This window comes from Marmota monax, unplaced genomic scaffold (genome assembly GCF_021218885.2).
Source record: "Marmota monax isolate L192 unplaced genomic scaffold, Marmota_monax_Labrador192_F-V1.1 WCK01_AAM20220418_F8-fsc00114, whole genome shotgun sequence".
Taxonomy (NCBI): Eukaryota; Metazoa; Chordata; class Mammalia; order Rodentia; family Sciuridae; genus Marmota; species Marmota monax.
Window position 1 is genome coordinate 1,632,410 of NW_026694943.1, and position 20,582 is coordinate 1,652,991.

Below are 20,582 nucleotides of genomic sequence, written 5' to 3' on the forward strand. Positions count from 1 at the left end.
AAGAGCCACATCTTAAAACCTCTTTATAGGGCTTGGGAAGGATTGTAGCTCAGTAGTAGGGCATTTGCCTAGCATACATGGGACTCTGGATTCAATCTCCAGCACCAAAACACACACACACACACACACACACACACAATATATCTGGGGACGGTGATGTAGGCCTCTAATCCCAGTGACTCAGAAGGCTGAAGCAATAGGATCACAAATTTGAGGCTAGCCTGGGCAATTTAGTGAGATCCTGTCTTAACATAAAAAACAAGGGCTGCAGATGTTGCTCAGTTGTACAGCCCCCCTGGGACCAATCCTCAATACTATGCAAACAAACAAATAGAATGGGAAATTACAAATGTATACAAAGGTAGAGTGACAATGTTAAAGAATCATTATGTTCTCCCTCTAGAGTCTTCGATTATAGTTGATCTTGTTTTATCTCTGTGCATTCAATACCTTCTCAAGCCCAGAGTTTTGAAGCAAGTCTGAATACCATCTCAAGTCATTTTATATGAGATGGGGAATGTATGATTTACACAATGCAGAAGGTCAGGTGCTATCCAAAGACCATTTAGGTTTTACCTGTCAGTTATTAAACATGAAATTTTGACAACTGCACCAAGAAATAGTTGGATCAACTTTACTTACAAGTATGATGCCTGCCGTCAGCAGTTCTGATCCACTGGGCCGGACTCCTGGATCTCCCTCACCAGTTGTGCTCAAGAGGAACAGGATTCCCTCAGGCAGAGTCAAGGTCAGTTTGACTCCTGCAGAGATCACACTTCCAGGCTCTGCTCACACTATGGAAGAATATAATTTTTATAAAACACAGCAAACTTGAATGTTGTACCATATTTAATCACATTGCCAGAACTTCCAGGATTTTATTCTGAGATTAATAGATTTGTTTCCAAAGTTCTAGGAATATCATAGATCACTTTTTCCTATCCAATTCTTGATTGGCCAAATATTTGAAAATGCCCACATCCATCGATCTGTGTGCCAAGGGCAGCCTGCGAAAACTCAGTGTGATTCACACTCATCAAAATCTGTGAAGCTGGTCTCAAATTATGACTTCATTCCCACCCAACTAACTGTGCTGTTCTTTCCAAATCTGTGATTCTATTAAGCTCAGGGCAGTTTAGAAATGGAAAATGAGTTCAGTCTAAAATTGCCATCTGCTAAATCCAAATGTCCATTTTGAGCCTGCATCTATGCTTATATTTATTAAAATCAGATTATCAGTGTCCCCACCCTTTTCTCTATATTTTAAAGTTTTTAGACTTCCTGTCACTGATAGCTGCTACATTGGATCTTTCAGAACCTTTAATTCCAAACACACCTTATATTATGCATGTAGCTTTGTTAATCCCTTCAACAAGTTCCTGTGACTCTAGCTCATGACTACATGAAAATAAAGATGCACTTTGCTCTTCTGTATAGAGACAATAAACATTCATGTGTCTGGATTTAATATTGCATACGTAATATCTAGCACAGCACCTGGAACATGGTAAGTGTTCAGGAAATGCTATCTGAATTAATGATATATCCTTTAAAATATAGGTTAAAGAGCATAAACTGTGAATTTTATAGCCATCCTCACATTCTTCATCATAGCTCACAATCAACAAGATGTGCAGAGCTGCCAGCATTTATGGACATGGGAGAGGTCTTCTCTTCATCCCATTTATTTCAGCTTCTCTTGTCCGTGGCCAGTAACCTGAGTTCATTCATATTTAGTCTAAGTTTTTCAGATTCCTCCCCACCAGTGATTAGGGATTACTAGTTCCTGCCTAAGATTTTGGTAATAACATTTTTTTTTTTCACTAAAAATCTCAAGCAAGCCTTTTGCATTCTATGGTCAGGTAGGCTGCCTTGGGCCTGAGGGAGGGAGATGAGAGGCCAAGATGCTTCTACTGGGACTTTCCCTTCATCAGCCACAAGCGACATTTCCCCAGAGGAGCAGGGAGTTAGACAAGGGAGGGATGCAAGAGCGGCCTGGGGCGCACTTGCTGTGAAGGGTGAGCTGAGCTGGAGGGGTTGAGAGTTGCCAGGAGACCCAGGAGCAGAGGCTTCTGAAATGGAGGACAGGAGAGGAGATTCAGGGCTTGCATTCTGGAAAGTGAATTCCCTCAGTGACTTGACAACTTTCGTCTCAGGTTCATGGGAAGGAACATGTTTTACATTGGGGTCAAGTACAATAACACATATGCAGTTGGCTCTCTGTGTCTGCACCATCCCCATGCATGGATTCGACCAACCAATCATCAAAAATATTTGAAAACAAATTGCATCTGTGTATAGACTTTTTCTTGTCATTATTTTGTAAATAATACAATACAATAACTGTTCACATTTACATTGTATCAAGTATTATAAGTAATCTAGAGATGATTTATAGCATTCAGGAGGAAGTGCTCAGGTTAGATGCACATACTATGTCATTTTATATAAGGGGATTGAGCATCCATGGGTTTTGGTATCCTTGGGGTATAGTACAGGTGGAAATCTGAAGAGCAAATCCCCCATGGGTAACAAGGGACAGCTATCTATAAAACTGACACAAAACATTGTATGAAGCAATGCTCTTAATTTAAGAGATGTGCCCTGACATTTTCCATTCTGTTTTGTGCTTACTATACTGTGCAATATTAATTAATTAAATGTGGGTCTCAAATATTTCAATTTATCTTAACACCCCGTGATGGTGTAGCCTGTGTTGACTCTTCTCAGTGTGGTTCTGCATTTGTGAAGGCCACTAGGTTAGTGTGAGATTTGGAAGCTGGAAGTGGATCAGCAACAGCCATAGTTTTTGGACTCTGAAGTTTGGCAGAGGATGCTAGGCATTGGGGTGGTTTGTGTGTGGTGTCACTTACCTGGTGACTTCCCTTCTTGGCATGAGGCAGCTTCACAGTGACTCCAAAGCAATTCTTCCTGATCTCCTTTATCTTCTCCATGTCCAGGGGCAAGTGTGTGCTGGTCCCCTGTAGAGCTCCAGCTTCCCTTATAGGTCACCTTTGGTGTCAATTTTGAGTTCATGAGAATCAGAGATGGCTCCACTGGTCTTCTTGGTTCCCATGTTCTTATAGGCTGTGTTTTGTTCTCGTTCTCTTTCATATCCAACTTCCTTTCACAACTGTCAGTCTGCTGACCTGGAGTGAGGTTAGGCTCACTGCTGCCCAGAGAGGCAGCAGCCTATAGAGCCTGCCTTCACCAGCTCCCTACGACCCATGCAACCTTGACCCACATGGCCCCTAAAGGGTCATAATTTTCAGCTGCTTATGAGTTTGGGGACAGGAGAAAACTAAGACTTTTTACTTATACTTATTTTATCTCGATGCCTGTTTGGGATGTATCTATGTGTGTGTGTTTGCTTTTTGGTTGTTTGGGCAGTAATGGGATTGAACTCAGGGCTTTGGACATGCTGGGCAAGTGCTCTATTAAAGGGCTAAGCAAAACTCTTATCCCTTTATATTTTCTTTCTAGACAGGATCTCCCTTCATTGCCCAGGGCCTTGAACTTACAATCTTTCTACCTCAGCCTCTGGAGTAGTGGGTTTACAGGCATGTTTTGCTTGTATTTTTAATGTAAATAATTGTAGTTATAAATAGATTGAGCTGATATTAATAAAGTGCTTAATTATATTTAAAAGTAGATATAATGTATATTCATAAATAAGTTACATATATTTGAGGAGGTTCTATGTCTCTATTTTTTCCCCTATTTTTCCTCCAGATATTTGAGGACCACTACTCTAGAATTGGGAGCTACCAGATTCTGGGGAAAAAAGGGTACAGGTTCTGCTTTCTGGGAGGCCATTCATTCTTGCAGATTTGTGTTAACTGGGATCCACTGATTCAGGACAATGGGGCCAAGGATACCAGGACCATATCGGCCAGTGCAGGAATTAGACATGGGCTCTGGCACGTTCAGGGTGTTTTTGGAGAGGGGAATGAAAGATGTGAAGTCGACCCTCCTCCAGCCACCTGCCACATGGGTGTGCTCACCCCTGATTCCTCTCTCACCACCAGCATGACCTAATACGTCCCTTTAGTGTATGTTTTTAGTTGTTACGTGTTAAAAACTTTTTTTCTGAACTGTATTCTAGTTCAAACCATCTGTAGAATTGCTGGGAATGATACCTTAGAGAAAAATACATAAGATCAGTTACTATATATTCAGCTCATTTCTCCAGAATGACATGCAGGGAGGGATGGGATGACGGGGCTGCTACAATCAGTGAGGTTGCACAGATTCAGTGAGGCTGAACATGGGAACCAGAGTTAACCGTTGTTTTTATGCTCGGAGCAATCTCACCTGAAAGGTTGAGGAAAGTATCTGTTGCCTCACAATCTTCAAACAAGCTAATGAAGAATGAAAACACACCACAAGGTCATTCAAGAACTCAAGCTTCTTTGTATTGTAGGTATTTCTTTTAGTGGATTTGGTTGGTAGGGGATCTCAGTCTCCATCCCTCTCCAGAACAACAAGAAGCAATATAAATATAACATATAATTTATATTACATAAAATATGTCAAGTATACATTTATAGGAACAGAAAAAGAGAAAAACAAAAAATAAATCAGGAGTGTTCTGTTTCTTCCCAGCTCTGAGAGTTACAGCAACACATTTGGGTTGTCCCTCTGGGCTCTGTCTTTACAGTTACATAAAATAGGAGGACCACAAGTTCATTTGCATTCATTTGCATGTAATCTGCATAGGAAGGTTACATTGTATCTCCCAGTGTTTTCAGAGACTGTCCCCCCTTTTTCTTTCCCTTTTCCCTTAAGTCTGTCAAGATAGTCTAAACCATAGTGACATCTGGGAAAAGAAGAGAGCAAAAGTAAAAAGAGTAATGATACCCATGCCTTCTGTCTTCCGAATTTTCACATTTTCCAGAGACAGAAGTGCATTGGGATAAATCTCAGAAACGCTGTTAAACCAATTGTTGGGAGAACAATGCCATTTCTTTCCTCCTTAATTGTAACAACAGTCCTCCTGATGTGAACTGTTTGGTTCAATGCCCCTTATCCCCTATTTTTTATGTTGATTGTATGAAAGATGAGTTTGGGTATAAATGTGCCCTGTGGCCTGGAGGGGAAAGCTACACAGTGTGGCTTCCACAGCTGACACTGATCGTTAGGGCCAAGATTTAATTCTCATGCACCAAGTACGGTGGACAGTCATAGTACTGGTGCAGCGACCTAGTTCTGTAATGAGAAAAGGAAAGAGAACTTGCATCTCCATGTATCTCATTTCTTGTTTTTAAAGACAGGAGTGGGAAAGTCTTGTAAACAGATAACGTGACTCAAAGTTTCAAAATCTACTTGGAAAAAAAAAACTTTTGAGGAAATCACATTTTTCCTTTGTTCCTAAATTTTGGCTCATGCCTAATGCCTGAGAACGAAAAGGGAAAAGTAATAAAGAAGTGAAACAGATGAGGCAAGTAATAACCTCTAGCCCAGAAGCTTCGAATCCTTAAAAGAAAAGGTTTAAAATGGAATCTGTTTCAGTGTTTTAATTGTAGTGTTTTTGCCAGGCACAGTGGTGAGTGCCTGTAATTTGAATTACTTGGGAGGCTGAGGCAGGAGGATCATAAGCTCAAGGCCAGGTTAGGCAACTTGGTGAGACCCTGTCTCAAAAAAAAAAAAAAAAAAAAAGGTATTTATTATGGTGAATGGAGAGGTGACTTAAAGTTATATTAGAGTTTATTTTGCTACACCAATGCATTAGCATTGTGGAGTGTGGAGTCAGACATACATTTTACATTCCTGAAAGAAAGATGCAGTAAGTATGATGCTTTTGAAATATTATCTGCATTATTCAAATTCCCTACAGACTCATGTTGCACATACTTTCAGTGGGAGTAAATGTTTTCACTGAGTGGGTCTGTACCTATCTGAAATAAAAACAAGTTGGATGAAAATGATGCCAAGATTGCTAGATGGTTCTGAAAAAGCATGGGATTGATGGTTTTTTTTGAAAAACTACCTGAAAGAACATGGACATATAAGAAGCTGTGCATACTTAATGTTTACAACTCAGTAAGCCTGGGGATAAGTACATACCACTGAAATCATCACTATCATCAACGCCAAAACACTTATCATCTGCCAGTGTTTCCTCTCACCCTCTTAATTATTATTTTTCTTCTTTAAGAGGCTAGAGTTTGAATGGATAAAGAAAAAAATCACCAGGTCATTCACTGGTTTCATTTGATTGGGACACAAAAGGACTTTTTAAGAGGATGGCAGACAAAACTTACTCTTCAAAGCACAGGCACACACATTCTTTTATTCTTTTGCCTTTTTTGGCATTTAAATCATCAAGATGGACGAAAGTGGCAATTATGGGGGCTTACTGCACATCTGGAAAGTGATTTGGGACAACGTAAAGGCAGCTGTGCTACCCCGCTCTAAATTATTACCCGCTGAGCGCCAAGTGAGGAGTGGCCACGGCGCCATATTGAGGGAGTGAAATATTGGCTGTCTTTGGCCTCGCTTGGGTTGAACAGCTGCTTTCCTCCTCATGCGAAACCGGTATGTTTTTCAGGCCCTCAATTACTGAGGGAGTTTTGAGTGATTCAGAGTGAGAGAGGGAATTCAAATTTGGCACTGGTAGGAAAAATGATCAGTAGATGGCAAACTTCGAAACTGAAATGAAGAGCTGACTTTGAAGGTGTCTCTAAGATATATGAGAGAAGAGAGAAAAGGGGGCCAAAGTGGCTGAACACAGCTATGTAAATAATTGTCTTCTAATACGGTTCTAGTGGCCTGGATTATTCCAAGAAAATAGTCAGTTGTGACAGGTCATACAGTACACAAATGTGAAAACTGGTAATTTCTGAGAAAAGCCAGAATTCTAGGTGGAAGTGCTTTGGCTTGGACAGCACAACTCGTGGTTGTGTGGGGGAGAGAGGGATTGATTTCCATTGAAGAACAGCGAGCCGCAAGATATGTACAATGCAACCTCTTTAGGAAGCACACTTGGGTATTAGGAGATGTGGATGGTCTGTTTCCCTGATGGATGAAGACAGAAGTTTCTGGATGGGGATAGCACTATATTCCTGAGAGACTAAGAAAACTCTGAATAGCCCAGGATCTTCCAGGGACCCTTGTTGTGGCGAGGATCAGGGATATAACTCATAAAAGCAGATTCTTGGGTATAGTTGTTACAAGACCTGTTCCCCTCCACCACACACACACACTGCAAAGGGCACTTCTTTATCTTTCTAGTACCTGCTAAGAAAAGAGGAGGTGCTGCACCGAACAGGGATGGTGAGGGCTTTGCTCTTTCACAGTGTAAGCAAACTCCTGGCTTATAGAAGGCTGATATTCTGAAGTCAAAGGGCACCCTGCTCCCTTTGTCCTAGAACCTGCTTAGGTGCTTCTAGAATAACCAGGGCATCCACGGACTTGAGTCCTCTCCTTGAGTGGTCAGAACAGATGCTGCCATGGAAACTGCTCTTTTGCCTTCCTGTCTCCTAAAGTTCCTCCAGCAAGTTGCCTCCAATCTCCTGGGGCATTTGTGCATTGGATGCAGATGGTGAGATGAGAGGTGTGGGGTGAGGGTCTGCTTTGTGCCTCCCTCCCCTGATGGAGAAGCTGCCTGTTGCTATCCAGGTCCTGTCCAGTCTATAGGCCTCAGGATTTTTTTTTTTTTTTTTTGACCCAACTTGGACAGGGATTTATTTGGGATTTATTTCACAGAGTGTGTGATGGGGATGGCATGGAGGTTTCTTGGTGGAGGGAGACCTGGTCAGATCTCTACTGGGCAAGGTGAAGGTGGCTGGGTCAAGGGAAATTGGGCAGGTGAAGAAAGAGACAAAAAATCCAGCTGGGAGGTTGCAGAAGTTCCTCCCAGGGCCCACAGGCCTGTGTGGTTGTGTTGAGACAAGTCAGGGCAATCTGGAATCGTACTTTGATTTATCATGCTGTATTTCAGAAACCCCATCTTAAGACATTCTGGCCAGCTCCTGCTCTCCCTGGAGATTCTGCCTTCAGTCAGTTTCTTCACTGGGCCAGTAGACGAAGGGTGGGCTGACAGGTGACCTCTGAGGTCCACAGCAAAGTCCTGTGTTGGCTGATGTTATTTCCCTACTGGAAACTTGACAGTGAACATGGGAGGGGTGGGCTTCCGCCTCCTTTGCTGTGTCTAGCCTGTCATCTCAGGCCGACTGCGGAGAGAGAATGACTTTTGCCCAGGCATGTTTAAACCTTCAAAGATCTTACTGGCCTTGCGAGAGTCTGTCTTTTCTCCAGCTCTCTACTAGGAACTTTGAGGCACCTACCTGAAATGCAGAACATGTTAGTAATGGGAAAGCAAGAAGCATTTCTAAAAAATCCTTTCTTTTAATTTCTGTTTCTCCTCTCCCCTTAGTTCCTAAAACCCAGGGAATGCAGAAGTGGGGTGTGACTCTTGCCTGCTGTGACCCAGATCTGACAGGCTTAGGTTTTACCAGACAGACTTTGGATGAGTCTTACCCCCATGAATGCTTACGTCTAAGGCTGCTTTTTGCAGAGCTAGATGTGTTGCTGTCATGAAGGAACCAGCATTATGGAGGGGCTGGAGAGCAGTGGAGAATGTGGGTGCATTTTTGAGTCATCTGGAAGTTAAAATACAACTTGGTTATTTGTTTTGGTCAAATCATGTTACTTGGTTGTGTTGTTAAAGTCATTTATTCATACCAGAGGGAGAGGGGATTAAAAGGGGGCAGAGGAGAGGCAGTGTCTTCCTGAATAGATGGATTGATAGAAGAAGAATCTCTGTCCTCTCTCTGTGTGTTCAGACCTGTTGAGGAAATGACTTCCTCAAGGAGGCCGCAGTATGAGACGTTCTCTTGTGGTGAATAACATTAGCTACATCCCTTTCTATTACTCCCTGTATGCCTGGCAGCCTACCCGCAGCACACAAGCTTTTCCCTTAGTGTTCACTGCTAGGTAGGTGCTGTCAACTACTCCAGTGTCACTGGCAGGGTGAGTGGTGACGCTGAGGCCACTTAACCAGTGTGGGGCTATAGAGCTGGTATAAACTCCTGGGCTACCACCTATGTACCTGCTTCCAGGAAGGGACAAGACAAGCGATGCTTTTACTGAATTTCTTGCACCTGTACTTGGAATGGCTCATGAATAATAAGTTTGATGAATAATATGAATATTAATAACTATAGTATGGAATGATGAATACTAATAAGCCCTGATGACTGCTGAAGAAGGTTTTCCACTTTTCCCAGGGTCTTTTGGGAGGGTCTGAAGTACATCCCAGATGCAGCATCCTGTGGATACCTGAGTTCTCAGGCTTTATTCAGAATGGCGGAGAGGAGGGCCTGGCATCTGTCTCTTTCCTAAACTTCCTAGAGGTGCTGATGTGGCCCTGACCACAACTGAGTGGCAAGGAGCCTGTCACTCACCCGATGTCTTGGCCTCTCACCTCTCCAAGAGAGGTGGGGCTGATGCCATGGCTTTGGCACCAGGAGGCCCAGGGGTTGGAGACCTGGCATCTTTGCTTGTGGGCCCTGGGATCCAGGGGCAGTCACTCACCTTCTTTCCTGTTTACTCATTGATACAGGGAGGAAAAGAACAGATTCCATCTCAGAGGGCTGCCCTCCCTGAGGATTAGCTCCCACATGTAAAACCTAGCCTGGCCCACGTCACAGGTCTTAATCTAAATGCTGTGTAGAGGGCGATCAGATGGCCGCGGGGCTTTTCCAAGGTGAACTGACTTGACCTGACCTGACCACCTTTGTCCTTTTCCTGTCTCTTTTTCCCCGCCCTCCTCCCCCTCAGGATGGGTCACTGGGAAATATCGACGACCTGGCCCAGCAGTATGCAGACTATTACAATACCTGCTTCTCGGACGTGTGTGAGAGGATGGAGGAGCTGCGGAAACGGCGGGTTTCCCAGGACCTGGATGTGGTGAGTGGTGGCCCTGGAAGTATGTCCTGCTGAGACGGTGGTTCCCATTCTTTTAGCTGTTCCTGGGGCATCCGTCTGCAGGCTCCTTATTCTTGTCCTTTAAAAAAAATTCAGATCCCAAAAGAGCAGCCCAGTTTGTCTGCAGGTATTAAATTGAATAAGTGTTGGCAGAAGTAGTATGACCAAATCTGTGCAGTCATTAAAAGACTGTTTGTTGTTTTGTTGTTGTTTGTTTTGTTTTGTTTTGTTTTCATTTTTTAAACTTGGGGACAAAGATGATTTTAATATTGACCAGTGTGTACTGCATTTTTATTGACTCTTGGGGGTGTCTGGGCAAGTTCTTTTCTCTCTTCCCTTTCATTTTTCTTTTCTTCCTTTTCCATCTTTTCTATTTTTAAAAAAGAAAATAAAAATTTAAAGAAGCAAGAAATCACCAACCTCTCATCTGGTGATAAAACCTGGTGTTTTAGAGGTGGGCTATCAGAGTTTCTCTGGACATTTTAAAATCAGCAATATAATCCTGATATATATCATATCTGGCTTTTTTACAGTTCTTCTTCCACATCATTGAGATCTCTTTGTGATCACCATCTTTTGTGACTCTAGTCTCTCCTCTCACCTAGGGATGTTGAAATTCACTGGGCTGCTTTGTAAAGACCTTTACATGTATCATGAGTGGAGCATTTGAGCTTTGTGATAAATAGTAAATAAATAAGCATGGTGGCACATACCTGTAATCCCAGTAGCTCAGGAGGCTGAGGCAGGAGGATCTCAAGTTCAAAGCTAGCTTCAGCAAAAGTGAGGTGCTAAGCAACTCAGTGAGACCCTGTCTCTAAATAAATTACAAAGTAGGGCTGGGGATGTGGCTCAATGGTAGAGTGCCCCTGAGTTCAATCCCTGGCATGCCCCCCAAATAAATAAATAAATAAATAGCTTAGGAATTCTATATAATCTCAGTGTATGCTGGTGTTCCCTTATTTTATGTTTGCAATTAAATAACTTATGGAGACTTTTGTACTTATCAATTAAATTTGCTGCATATTGGCTTCATTTTAGATTCATGCTTTTCAAATTGTTTCATTTACTATATGTGCCTCAGGGCCTCCTATGGTGGCAGAAGAAAAGGCTCAGCCCTCTGTATTTACTCATCCAGATAACTCCTTTGGATCCTCTAATATAGCAAGAGGCTGCATGGACCTGTTTGGAATGACAGCATCCCTTTGTCTTTAAAAACTGTTTAACAAATACTGAATGAATTGAAGCCTTATTTGTCCTGTTAAATTTTTTTTTTTTTTTTTTTTGTAGGGACTGGTGTTTTGGCTCAGCCATAGAGCTCATGCCTGACATGTGTGAGGCCCCAGGTTCAAATCTCAGCACCATATAAATAAATAAAATAAAGGTCCATCGGCAACTTTAAAAAATATATTTTTTAAATAAATCTACATAGGGTAAGAACTGAAAAAAAAAGAATTATGCGACTAATTTAGAACTAATGAAGAACAAGTGATTCTTACTTTCTTTCTTTTTTGTGGTGCTGGGGATTGTGCATATGAGACAAGAACTCTACCAATTGAGCCTTGTGCATGTGAGGCAAGCACTCTACCAACTGAGCTATATCCCCAGCCCTGATTCTTTTTATTAATACTTGTTCTCATGTTATATAAAAGGGTTCTCAGTCCAGATGGGACCCAAGAAGTAGTTGGATACCATTGATATATATTCCATAAGTGATCATGGTATGTTTCCACCTAACTATGCACTTGAAGTCCTTGTGCATGTTAATTTCTTTCCTCAACTCAACCTAAGAAAAGAGTCCTGGAGTCAGGAGTGATGTTATATCATGACTGCCAAATATGAGTTCATGCTCTTTGCTTCTCATTTACCAATTTAGTAGTCCACAGGGATGGGCATTAGTTTAATAAAGTCAGTGGAGGCTGAGAAGTGTCAGTGGATGGCAGAAAGCCTTGACTGTCCCAGGAGCCCGACACCTTGGCCCAGGCAGGCTCATGGGCATCATTGTTGCCAAGGGATTATTTTTTTCCCACTGTAACTTTGTCCTTTGGCATGTGTGAATGGCCAGGTTATTTCTTTCTTTGTAAGAAAGTGACCTCATGTGTCAAAAGACTCCTGTGCCCTGCTAAAATAACTAGTCTCCCTTGTTGGGACATAGTTAAATGAAAACATACTTTCATGTCAGCAGTATTGCCACAGAACAATAACTTAAATATTGCACTTTATTTATTTATTTTTATGGTGCTGTGAATCAAACCCAGGGCCTCAGTACGTGCTAGTCAAGCCCCCTACCCCCACCTCTTAATTCTTTTTTTTTTTTTTTTGGTAACAGGGATTGAACCCAGGAGCTCTTAACCACCGAGCCACATCCCCAGCCCCCCCTATATATTTTTTTCCATTTTAAGACTGGGTTTTACTAAATTGCTTAGGACCTCGCTAAGTTGCTGAAGCTGGTCTTAAACTTATTGTCCTCCTGCCTCAACCTCCCAAGTAGTCACTGGGATTATAGGCATGTACCACCACACCTGGCCCCAGCCCCCTAATTCTTGATGTTGCAGTTTTGACCTGAGATGCTAATGTGGTAGCTGATCTCCTCGAATAGCTCACTGCACAAGGAAATGATGGCTGTGAATTGGAAGATGATGATACAACATTAAACTGCTCTTAAAATGCCAGCTGATCAAGAGTTGGGGTAACCCTTCATCCCATGGTGTTCAGAAACCTGGGAGGCAGCTTCTAGATTGTAAAGGAAGCCTGCCTGTCCGTGGGATAAATGACCTCCTTCCCATTTAGACAGATGGGCCTAATTTGGTGTGCTCTGTTCCAGAACAGCAAAAGGCAGTCTGGGGGAAAAAAACACCACATGAGCTTAATTAGTTCTCATCAAAGGTGTAAGAACTTGGTGGTGGGTAAAATTGATGGGAGCTAATTCAAGCCAGGCTGGAAGTTGACTGTTCATTCTTTAAATTGTAGTTAGTGAGAAAAAAAAAAAAAAAAGATCTCAAATTGGCATTCAGATTTTCTTTCTGTGAAATGCCAGGCAAGTTGTAGCAGTAAAGGGGAATTTCCAAACTACTGAAGATCAGGTTAGTTTTTGCGGGATGTTTAACATGTCTCTCACATGCTTCAGGAGTCTAGAAGTTTTGCGATTATCCATCACGTAGGCCGGGCATGTGACGCTCGTGATTTATTTGAAATTCCCTTTCTCAGTGGTCAGCTTAGCATAGATTCAACTTCTGATGGTAGCTCACTTTATTGTAAAACCATGGCTTTCAATCCATAACACTCTGTTTTATCACTTATGAATTTTAGGTCTATTTCTAGACTTCCAATTCTGCCTTGGACCAGTTACATAAACTGCCTCCTTTGGGTCTGAGGACCTTATAGAATGGGAGATGTCTTCAGAAGGAAAGATCCACCAAAAATAGAGGAAATTGTAACATGTAGAAGCCTAAAGTATTCTAGAAGGGCAGAAATAGCAGGATGTATATTATGTTGACAAAGTCACATAGGAAACAGCCCTCAGTAAGGAGAGTTTGTTTGATGAATTAGTTTAAGATTTGGTTTCATTTTAAATCTTGTGGGTGGATTTTGGAGGGGCTTAATGAAATATTCTATAGACAGAAGAGCTATGTAGATATTTATGTTTGGCTTTAAAAAGTCAAAAAATGCATTGTATGTAAGTGTTAATTACATGTCACCCAGAGAACAAACAAACCAGAGAGATAACCTGCCCACAAAGATGCTTGATCTAACCTTGGGGGGGGGGGAAAGTTTTTTTGATAATTGTGTTAGTAATTAACTTTCTGGACTAGATGTCAAGCTATTTCTTGAGGACCTAGTCACCCGGATCCTGATAATGTGTCCTTGGGGCCAGTTTTGATGAAGCCAACAGGGAGTACAGATGGGTAAAAATTCAACGGTATAAGCAGAGATTCTGATTCAGATTTATAATAGTGGGGAGAGTTTTTATTTAGCACCAAATGGGCCCTAAAGGAATGCTGTGTTTGGCAGCAGCCACAGCCTCTGCTGGGCACTGGGACATTAGTGCTTGTGAACAGCAGGGAAGTTGCCCATATTTCCCCACATTTGGCACCTCCCTGAGCACTGTGTGCTTTTTTGGCTGGGAGAATCTGCAATCAGAAATGACAGCAGCTTTCCATTTCCATAAGGGGCCCATCTCTAGTGAAGCTAAGTTTGACATCTGTCAAAGTGACACCCTGGCCAGGAAGGGACACACTCAAGGTGGCCTCTCATTACTGGCAGCATTTGATGCCTCTACATCCCTAAGGTTGAATCTGTTTGGATGTTGGCAGAGAACGAGCTTGGATGGCTGTTGATGTGGCACGCTCACAGTTGATGATGACGTATTTGTCGGCAGCCCAAGCCCGGCCTGAACTCTGTGCCAAATCGTTATCATAGCTCTGTGTGTAGAAGGAAGAGGAAGCCCAGGCAGAACCTTACTCGGTACTTAGGGACTAGAAATGCAAATGAAAGCATTGTACATTCTATGCTGCTCAGGTTTCTTGAGGCTGTACCCACCTGCCTCCAAGTCCAGGTGGGAGTCCTTGTCCCCAGCTTGCTGATTGGGTAGAAAGTCAGAAACGACCATGAACTAACTGTACAGGAGGAGTTGGACAGGGTTCCCATTCTGGCTCTTTCGCTGGCAAGGTGCTTACCCTCATTGAGCTTCAGTTTCCCTATCTGTATAATGGGGATAAATTATCACATACTTATCATGAGAATTAAATTTTAAAACTCTGTTAACCGCAAGGGGCTTGTAACTGTTTCTTTTTCTTCCTTTCTCTTCTTAGTTCAAAAATTCCTGCAGTAATGCTGGAGAGTATCTGTCATTCATTAATACTTCATTAATATTTATTCATGTGAGTGCAGGGATTTTGGTTTTGTTTTTTAGCTTTTTGCTAAATATATAGAAACAGCATAATAAAGTATAATGAACTTCCTGTGCCTGTGGCCAGCCTGGACAGCACCATCAGCCTTTTCCTGCTACTTCTGTTTCATCTTCCCCCCTACTCACACTTGATTATTATTTACAGTTCATTTATTTTTTTTATTTTGCAATATGGAGAATTGAATATAGGGGCGCTCTAACACTGAGATATATCCCCACCCCTTTCTATTTTTAATTTTTTTTTTTTTTTTTTTTTGGTGGTGCTGAGGATTGAACCCAGGACCTTGTGCATGTGAAGGCTGAGCTATATCCCCAGCCCTGTATTTTTTTAAATTTTGAGAGGGTTTGGCTGAGTTGCCAAGCCTAGTTTAGAACTTGTGATGTTCCTGCCTCAGCCTCCCTAAGTTGTTGGGATTCCAGGTGTGTGCTACTGAGCCCAGCTCTGTATTTAATCATTTTAAAATATTTAATGATTAAAAAAAAAATTAGCAGTAAGCATCAAATAAAAGATGTATTCCTGGGCTGGGGATGTGGCTTAGTAGTTGAAGGCCCCTAGGTTCAATCCCTGATACCAACAAAAAAAAAAAAAAAAAAAAAACAGGCATTCCTTCCTGTGCACAAAGAGGTCACAATTTAGTGGAGGGTGAAACAGTGAACACACTATTGAAATGCTGTGCAGGAATATGAAGAGGGCCTCTGGCCTAGTTTAAGTAAGTTTAGGAGGCGTGCTAAGAAGCAATAACTTGGCTCTACAATCACAGAGAACTTAGAAGACAGACCTGGTTTGGCTTGGAGGTGTGGGCAGTGCTGAATAGCTTTCCTCAAAGGTCAAGGTCATGTTTTGGGTCAAACCTAAAAGTTGAGGGAGAAAAATGTGACCTTTACCAGCTACTGCAAGAATTCTTCTATATCTAGAAACTAAGGTCTGAATGGTATGGGGCAGGCTGCATAGTGTTCTTTCACAGGTCCTTGGGTTATTAATCCTATAAGGAGATAGCATAGAATGTTGTGATTCATCACTCTCCACAAGAAAAAACAAAAGTAATTGCCATTTTGCCCTCAATGACTGGCTGGCCAAGGTGAACTTTCTCCTGTTTTGCTTGTGGCTTCACACAGACCTGCACACCATAGTTCAGTCTGTGATCTTGATGTTTACATTTAACACTTTGGGCCTGGAAGACTTTTTTTTTCCCCTTAGAATCCAGCACTTGCCCAGAGCTTTCAAGGGATCTGGGTGAGGAAGAGCATTATTATTTTTAGAATCAGGACCTTTCAGAGAGTGAGGGAAGCCCAGGCCTGGTGCCTTTTTGGAGCCCTGGATTATCAAAACCAGGTTACCAAAACTATCATGTGATCTAAATGTTTACATGTAATATTTTGGCATGGGAGGGTTTTTGTTTTGTTTTATGGGTTGCTTTTCTTTTGCAGTTTGCTGCAGACAGCAAAGCATGTGGAAAGTGGGTTTTCTTTACATTTGAACTCCATGAAAATGACAGGAACTGTGGGGTTGCCCCAGCTCCATCCATGGATCCCTAGTGTTTCTAAAGGTGCCCAGAGCTGAGAAGCAAAGATGATAAGTGCTCCCTCCCTCTTCCTTAGGATAAGAATGAGGACCTCCTTGCTTATGATCCTAAATCACCCTGCTAAAAGCCCACGCTCTCTGATGAGTGTGGCTCTGAAAGGCATTTGTTTTTGTTTTGTTTCCTCTTGTGTTAACTCCCATTATTCTCTAGCTTTGGGCTCCTGTTGACTTGCAGATTGCAATCAGAATCAGTGGGCATTCGATGGTGAGCCTGAGCTCCATTCTGCTGTGGGATTCGCACACTTGATGTCAAAATACACTGAGGCATTATATCTTAAGCCAGATGGTAATGCGGTTCCCTGCTCTGGCTCCTCTCAGACAAAGTCCCATTTGTGCTCAGATGCCCGGTCCCAATTTAGTCAGCAGTTTTTGTACATTGCACCGAGTGAACTTGGGCATAAACAGATCTCTTGATGCCGGATTTGATCTTGGCATCCTATACCTCTGGTTATTAAGATTTTACTAAACCAGCAATAAATTTATATTTCATTCCTCTTAAACTCCAACACTTTTGCAGACTGCTTGTGCGATTATGGAAACCTGTGTTCTGGGTGATACAGCAGTCTAATTGTTGAGGTGTCTTCAGATTTTTCAAATATGAATCAACAACTTCAGCTTCTTCTCTTTTGACTCCCATGAAATTAGAAATGACTGACTTTTTTGTTTACTTGCATTAACAAAACCTACTATGCTTGGGAGATTAAAAACCAAAAGAGCATTCTTTTTAAACAACAACAACAACAAATACAAATGCTTGGCAGAAAGGAGAAAGTCTGGGCTTTGTTGTTGCTTCCATTTACATATGACAGAGAAAATTCCTAAATGATAATCAAATTAATACTCAGTCGGGAAAATACCCAGGAGCTCAAGAAAAAGAGGCCAGTTGATGGCAGAATCCTGCACTTGCCCAGGGCTGGAGGAAAAAGGGCATTGTTATTTTTGGAATCAGGACCCTTCTGAGGGTGAAGAAGCTCCTGGAGTATCAAAATCAGGTTGCCAAAAACTGTAATGTCATCCAAATTCTTATATTTAACACTTTGGTCATGGGTGATTACAGTGTGAGTTATTTGTGCTAATCATAAGCTAATTATAGTCTATTTAAAAACGTTAATTTGTGGCACACTAGAGGCAGTATGGTCTTGCAGTGAGACGGAATTTAAAGGAGGGTGATGCGTGTTTATTTTCAAGGCCTTGGGCTGGGTTTCTGAGGTTAGATCAGTAATGTCATTTGATGGTATTGTCTGAGATCTAAATATGAGACTTTTGGTGAAGACTAAGTGGCTCATCTGTCCCCCAGGGCCCTTCTTGGAGCATAAGGAGCATTGGCATCTGGAAAGGGATTATGCAGATAGATACATATAGGGGTTAGCCTGCAAGTCACATGGGGCAGGGCTGTGAGCCCTTGATGCTGTCACAACACACACCTGACATCGGCCTCCTGGTCCATAGGTTCATGTTTGAGTCTGACCTGTTAGCACTGCTCTGATGTGCTGACAGAATTCAGGGCAGGAAGAACTGGTCCTGGATCACCAAATGTAGGCCCCTGTACATGTACTTGTTGTATTTGCAGAGCTAGGAAGAGACCCAGGCCTCACGAATGCTAGGCAAAACACTCTACCATGGAGATACACCTGCTGTCACCAGAGTCATTAATTGGAGATTTCCCTGGCCACCTCTTATCAGAAGGTCATTGCACCCATTTCAGCAATAGGCTTTAATTTGGAGCTGCCTTTTCTTTCAGTTTGGGAGTTGCAGAAATTTTATTCTAAATAGAAGAAAACAAGAGGGCGAAGAGTTGAGCAAATTCGTTTTGTGCAGGAGATCAGTTACTTTGAGTTTTCAACAAGGTATTCACTATCTGGAAGGATCCGCCCTAATGTGATATCCTCAGAGCACAGCTCTTGTCTTTTCTTGGATCTGTCACTGTATTACCCCAAAAAGAAAATCAGGTTCTAGCTTTTTTTTTCCTTGATGTATCAATCTCTAGCTTCCCGCCCCTCCCATTCCTCCCTTGATACTTCAGTCCATGCATTAGAAGTGGAGGCTTAATCCTGCACCTCTAGCAATGGAATTAGAGTTCAAGTTCAGGGGTTTGTGAACTGCTTCTATCTCTGACATTCCAAGGCCAGAGCATAAATTATGTATTTATAAGGGATGGTTTGAGAGACTTTCTGCAATTACTTAGAGTATGAAGATGTTCTAAATTTGTGTAATAGCAATGCCATCCATCTCCTGGGCTTCAGCAGAAGCTGATGGAACTTAATCAAAAATAAATCAAGGACAAGTCCAAACCAAATTGGAAGCACATCATGAATATTCCTGAACATCTGGATGTGTTTGTAGGGGTGTTCGTTGTTTTTTTAATGTGTGCGACAGCAGAGACGTGGCTTCTTAACAAAGATGCCGAAAGGAAGACAGATTTCCATCTGTGATTTCAAAGGGAGTTTTTGTTTGTATGTGTATGTCCTTTCTCCTTAGGGTGTGGGCTTCTCTTCTTTAAGATATTCCTTTGATCTCTTTCATCTTTTGGAATCTGTTTTGGTATTTTATCTGAATTCTTCATTGGAGTTGCTGCTCAGCTCATGGAGATTAAATATTTTTTTTTTAAATAAAGGAGAATTTAAATAAGAAAAAATTTACTATTTAATATTTTTGATGAATTCTTTAAGTGCCATCGATATTATAATTTATCAATTTCTGTATTATTAGAATGACTATGTTCATCTGAACCTCAGGGTATTGTTTTGCTGCCTAAAATACTAACAAGAATTAGGGAGGAATGAACAAAATATGAGAGGCCTTAATAATAACCATGCTGATAATTATCGAAAAACTGACATTTGTGAAAGCACATTATAATTGATAAGGCATCCACATTCTATTACCTTTTTTCTTTTAATGACCCTGGGAGGTGGATATTAGCAATCATTTGATTTCAGCTGGGCAGAGGCAGAAACCATTGCTTGAGGAAGATGGTGATGGGAAGACCCAGGCCCCATCAGCTCCAGCCTGGATGTCCTCTGGATGGACTCACAGGCCCTACCCTGCCTGGTGGGGTGCCAGTGCCTTTTTGACGGGGGAATGAACCCAGGGCCTTGTGCAGTACCACATCTTCTTCTTCAGGTTGTTGGAAATATTAAATAAAATCATATTTGTAGGGCTCTTGGCAAAGTTTCTGGGTGTATGCTGGAGCTCAACTAACATTTATCATAAATATTGTTATTTATAGTAGAAATGCTAATTATTGATAAGACTGTTATAAAACTAGGACTTATTAAAAGTTGACAACTATCAAGTATCAGAGATGGGATTGAAATCAGTAGGAAAATCCAAAATTCTCTGAATCCCCAGCCCGCTCAGTAGCCTTGCATTTTTATCTGGAGATTCTTCCACCTCTGGAAGAGTCCATGATAACTTGGTCCACAGATTATTTAAATGCGTGAGTAATATATTATGGAAGTGCAGTGTTATGAAGCATAATATACTAGTGTAAAATTATTTATTTGTTTAGCAGTACTGAGAATTGAACCCAGCCATTTTTCTTCTTCCTCCCTCCCTCCCTCCCTTCCTCCTCCTCCTCCTCCTCCTCCTCCCCCTCCTCCTCCTCCTCCTGTTGTTGTTGTTGATGTTGTTTTGTTTTGAGACAAGCTATCACTAAGTTGCCCAGGCTGGCTTCCAACATGCAATCTTCCTGCCTCAGCTCCCCAAGTCCCTGGGATTAAAGGTGTGCACCACCACACCTGATAAAAATTATTTTTATTATATAAATTACAATAATATATTTATTAAAAATCCAAAGCAAGTTCAGTGAAAAGGGAGTGAATGCTTGAAATTGTTTTTAAAGTTACAACCTTAGCTTATGTCCTTCCAGATACTGAATATGTTGTTGAAGCACCAGAATACCAAATACACAAAATGAATTTACTCAGTATCTTGCTTTCTTCTACTTGAAATAAAATTCTTGAAACTTTCAAACTGAATGGAAAGGCAGTATCAAATTAAAATATTTTAATAGCCTCTTTCCAAAGACAATGTACTTGGTGTATTCTCTCTCTTCTCTTCTGTGCATACACACATAAAATCATATGTGATGTTTTACCTACAGCAGGTTAGAAGCAGCAAGTTAAAAGAGAGTGATTTATTGCTACAGAAAGTCATCTTATA

The 20,582-nt window shown here is 41.6% G+C and overlaps 1 protein-coding gene across 4 annotated transcripts in view; it reads left to right on the forward strand.

Moving 5' to 3' along the window:
• Sash1 (SAM and SH3 domain containing 1) overlaps window positions 1-20,582 on the forward strand; it is a 291,235-nt gene that overhangs the window by 150,107 nt on the left and 120,546 nt on the right. For all 4 annotated transcript variants that reach the window (XM_058573608.1, XM_058573609.1, XM_046427351.2 and 1 more), the window contains exon 2: window positions 9,784-9,912. In XM_058573608.1, the coding sequence (XP_058429591.1) occupies window positions 9,784-9,912 (129 nt within the window). The remainder of the gene's footprint in view (window positions 1-9,783; window positions 9,913-20,582) is intronic.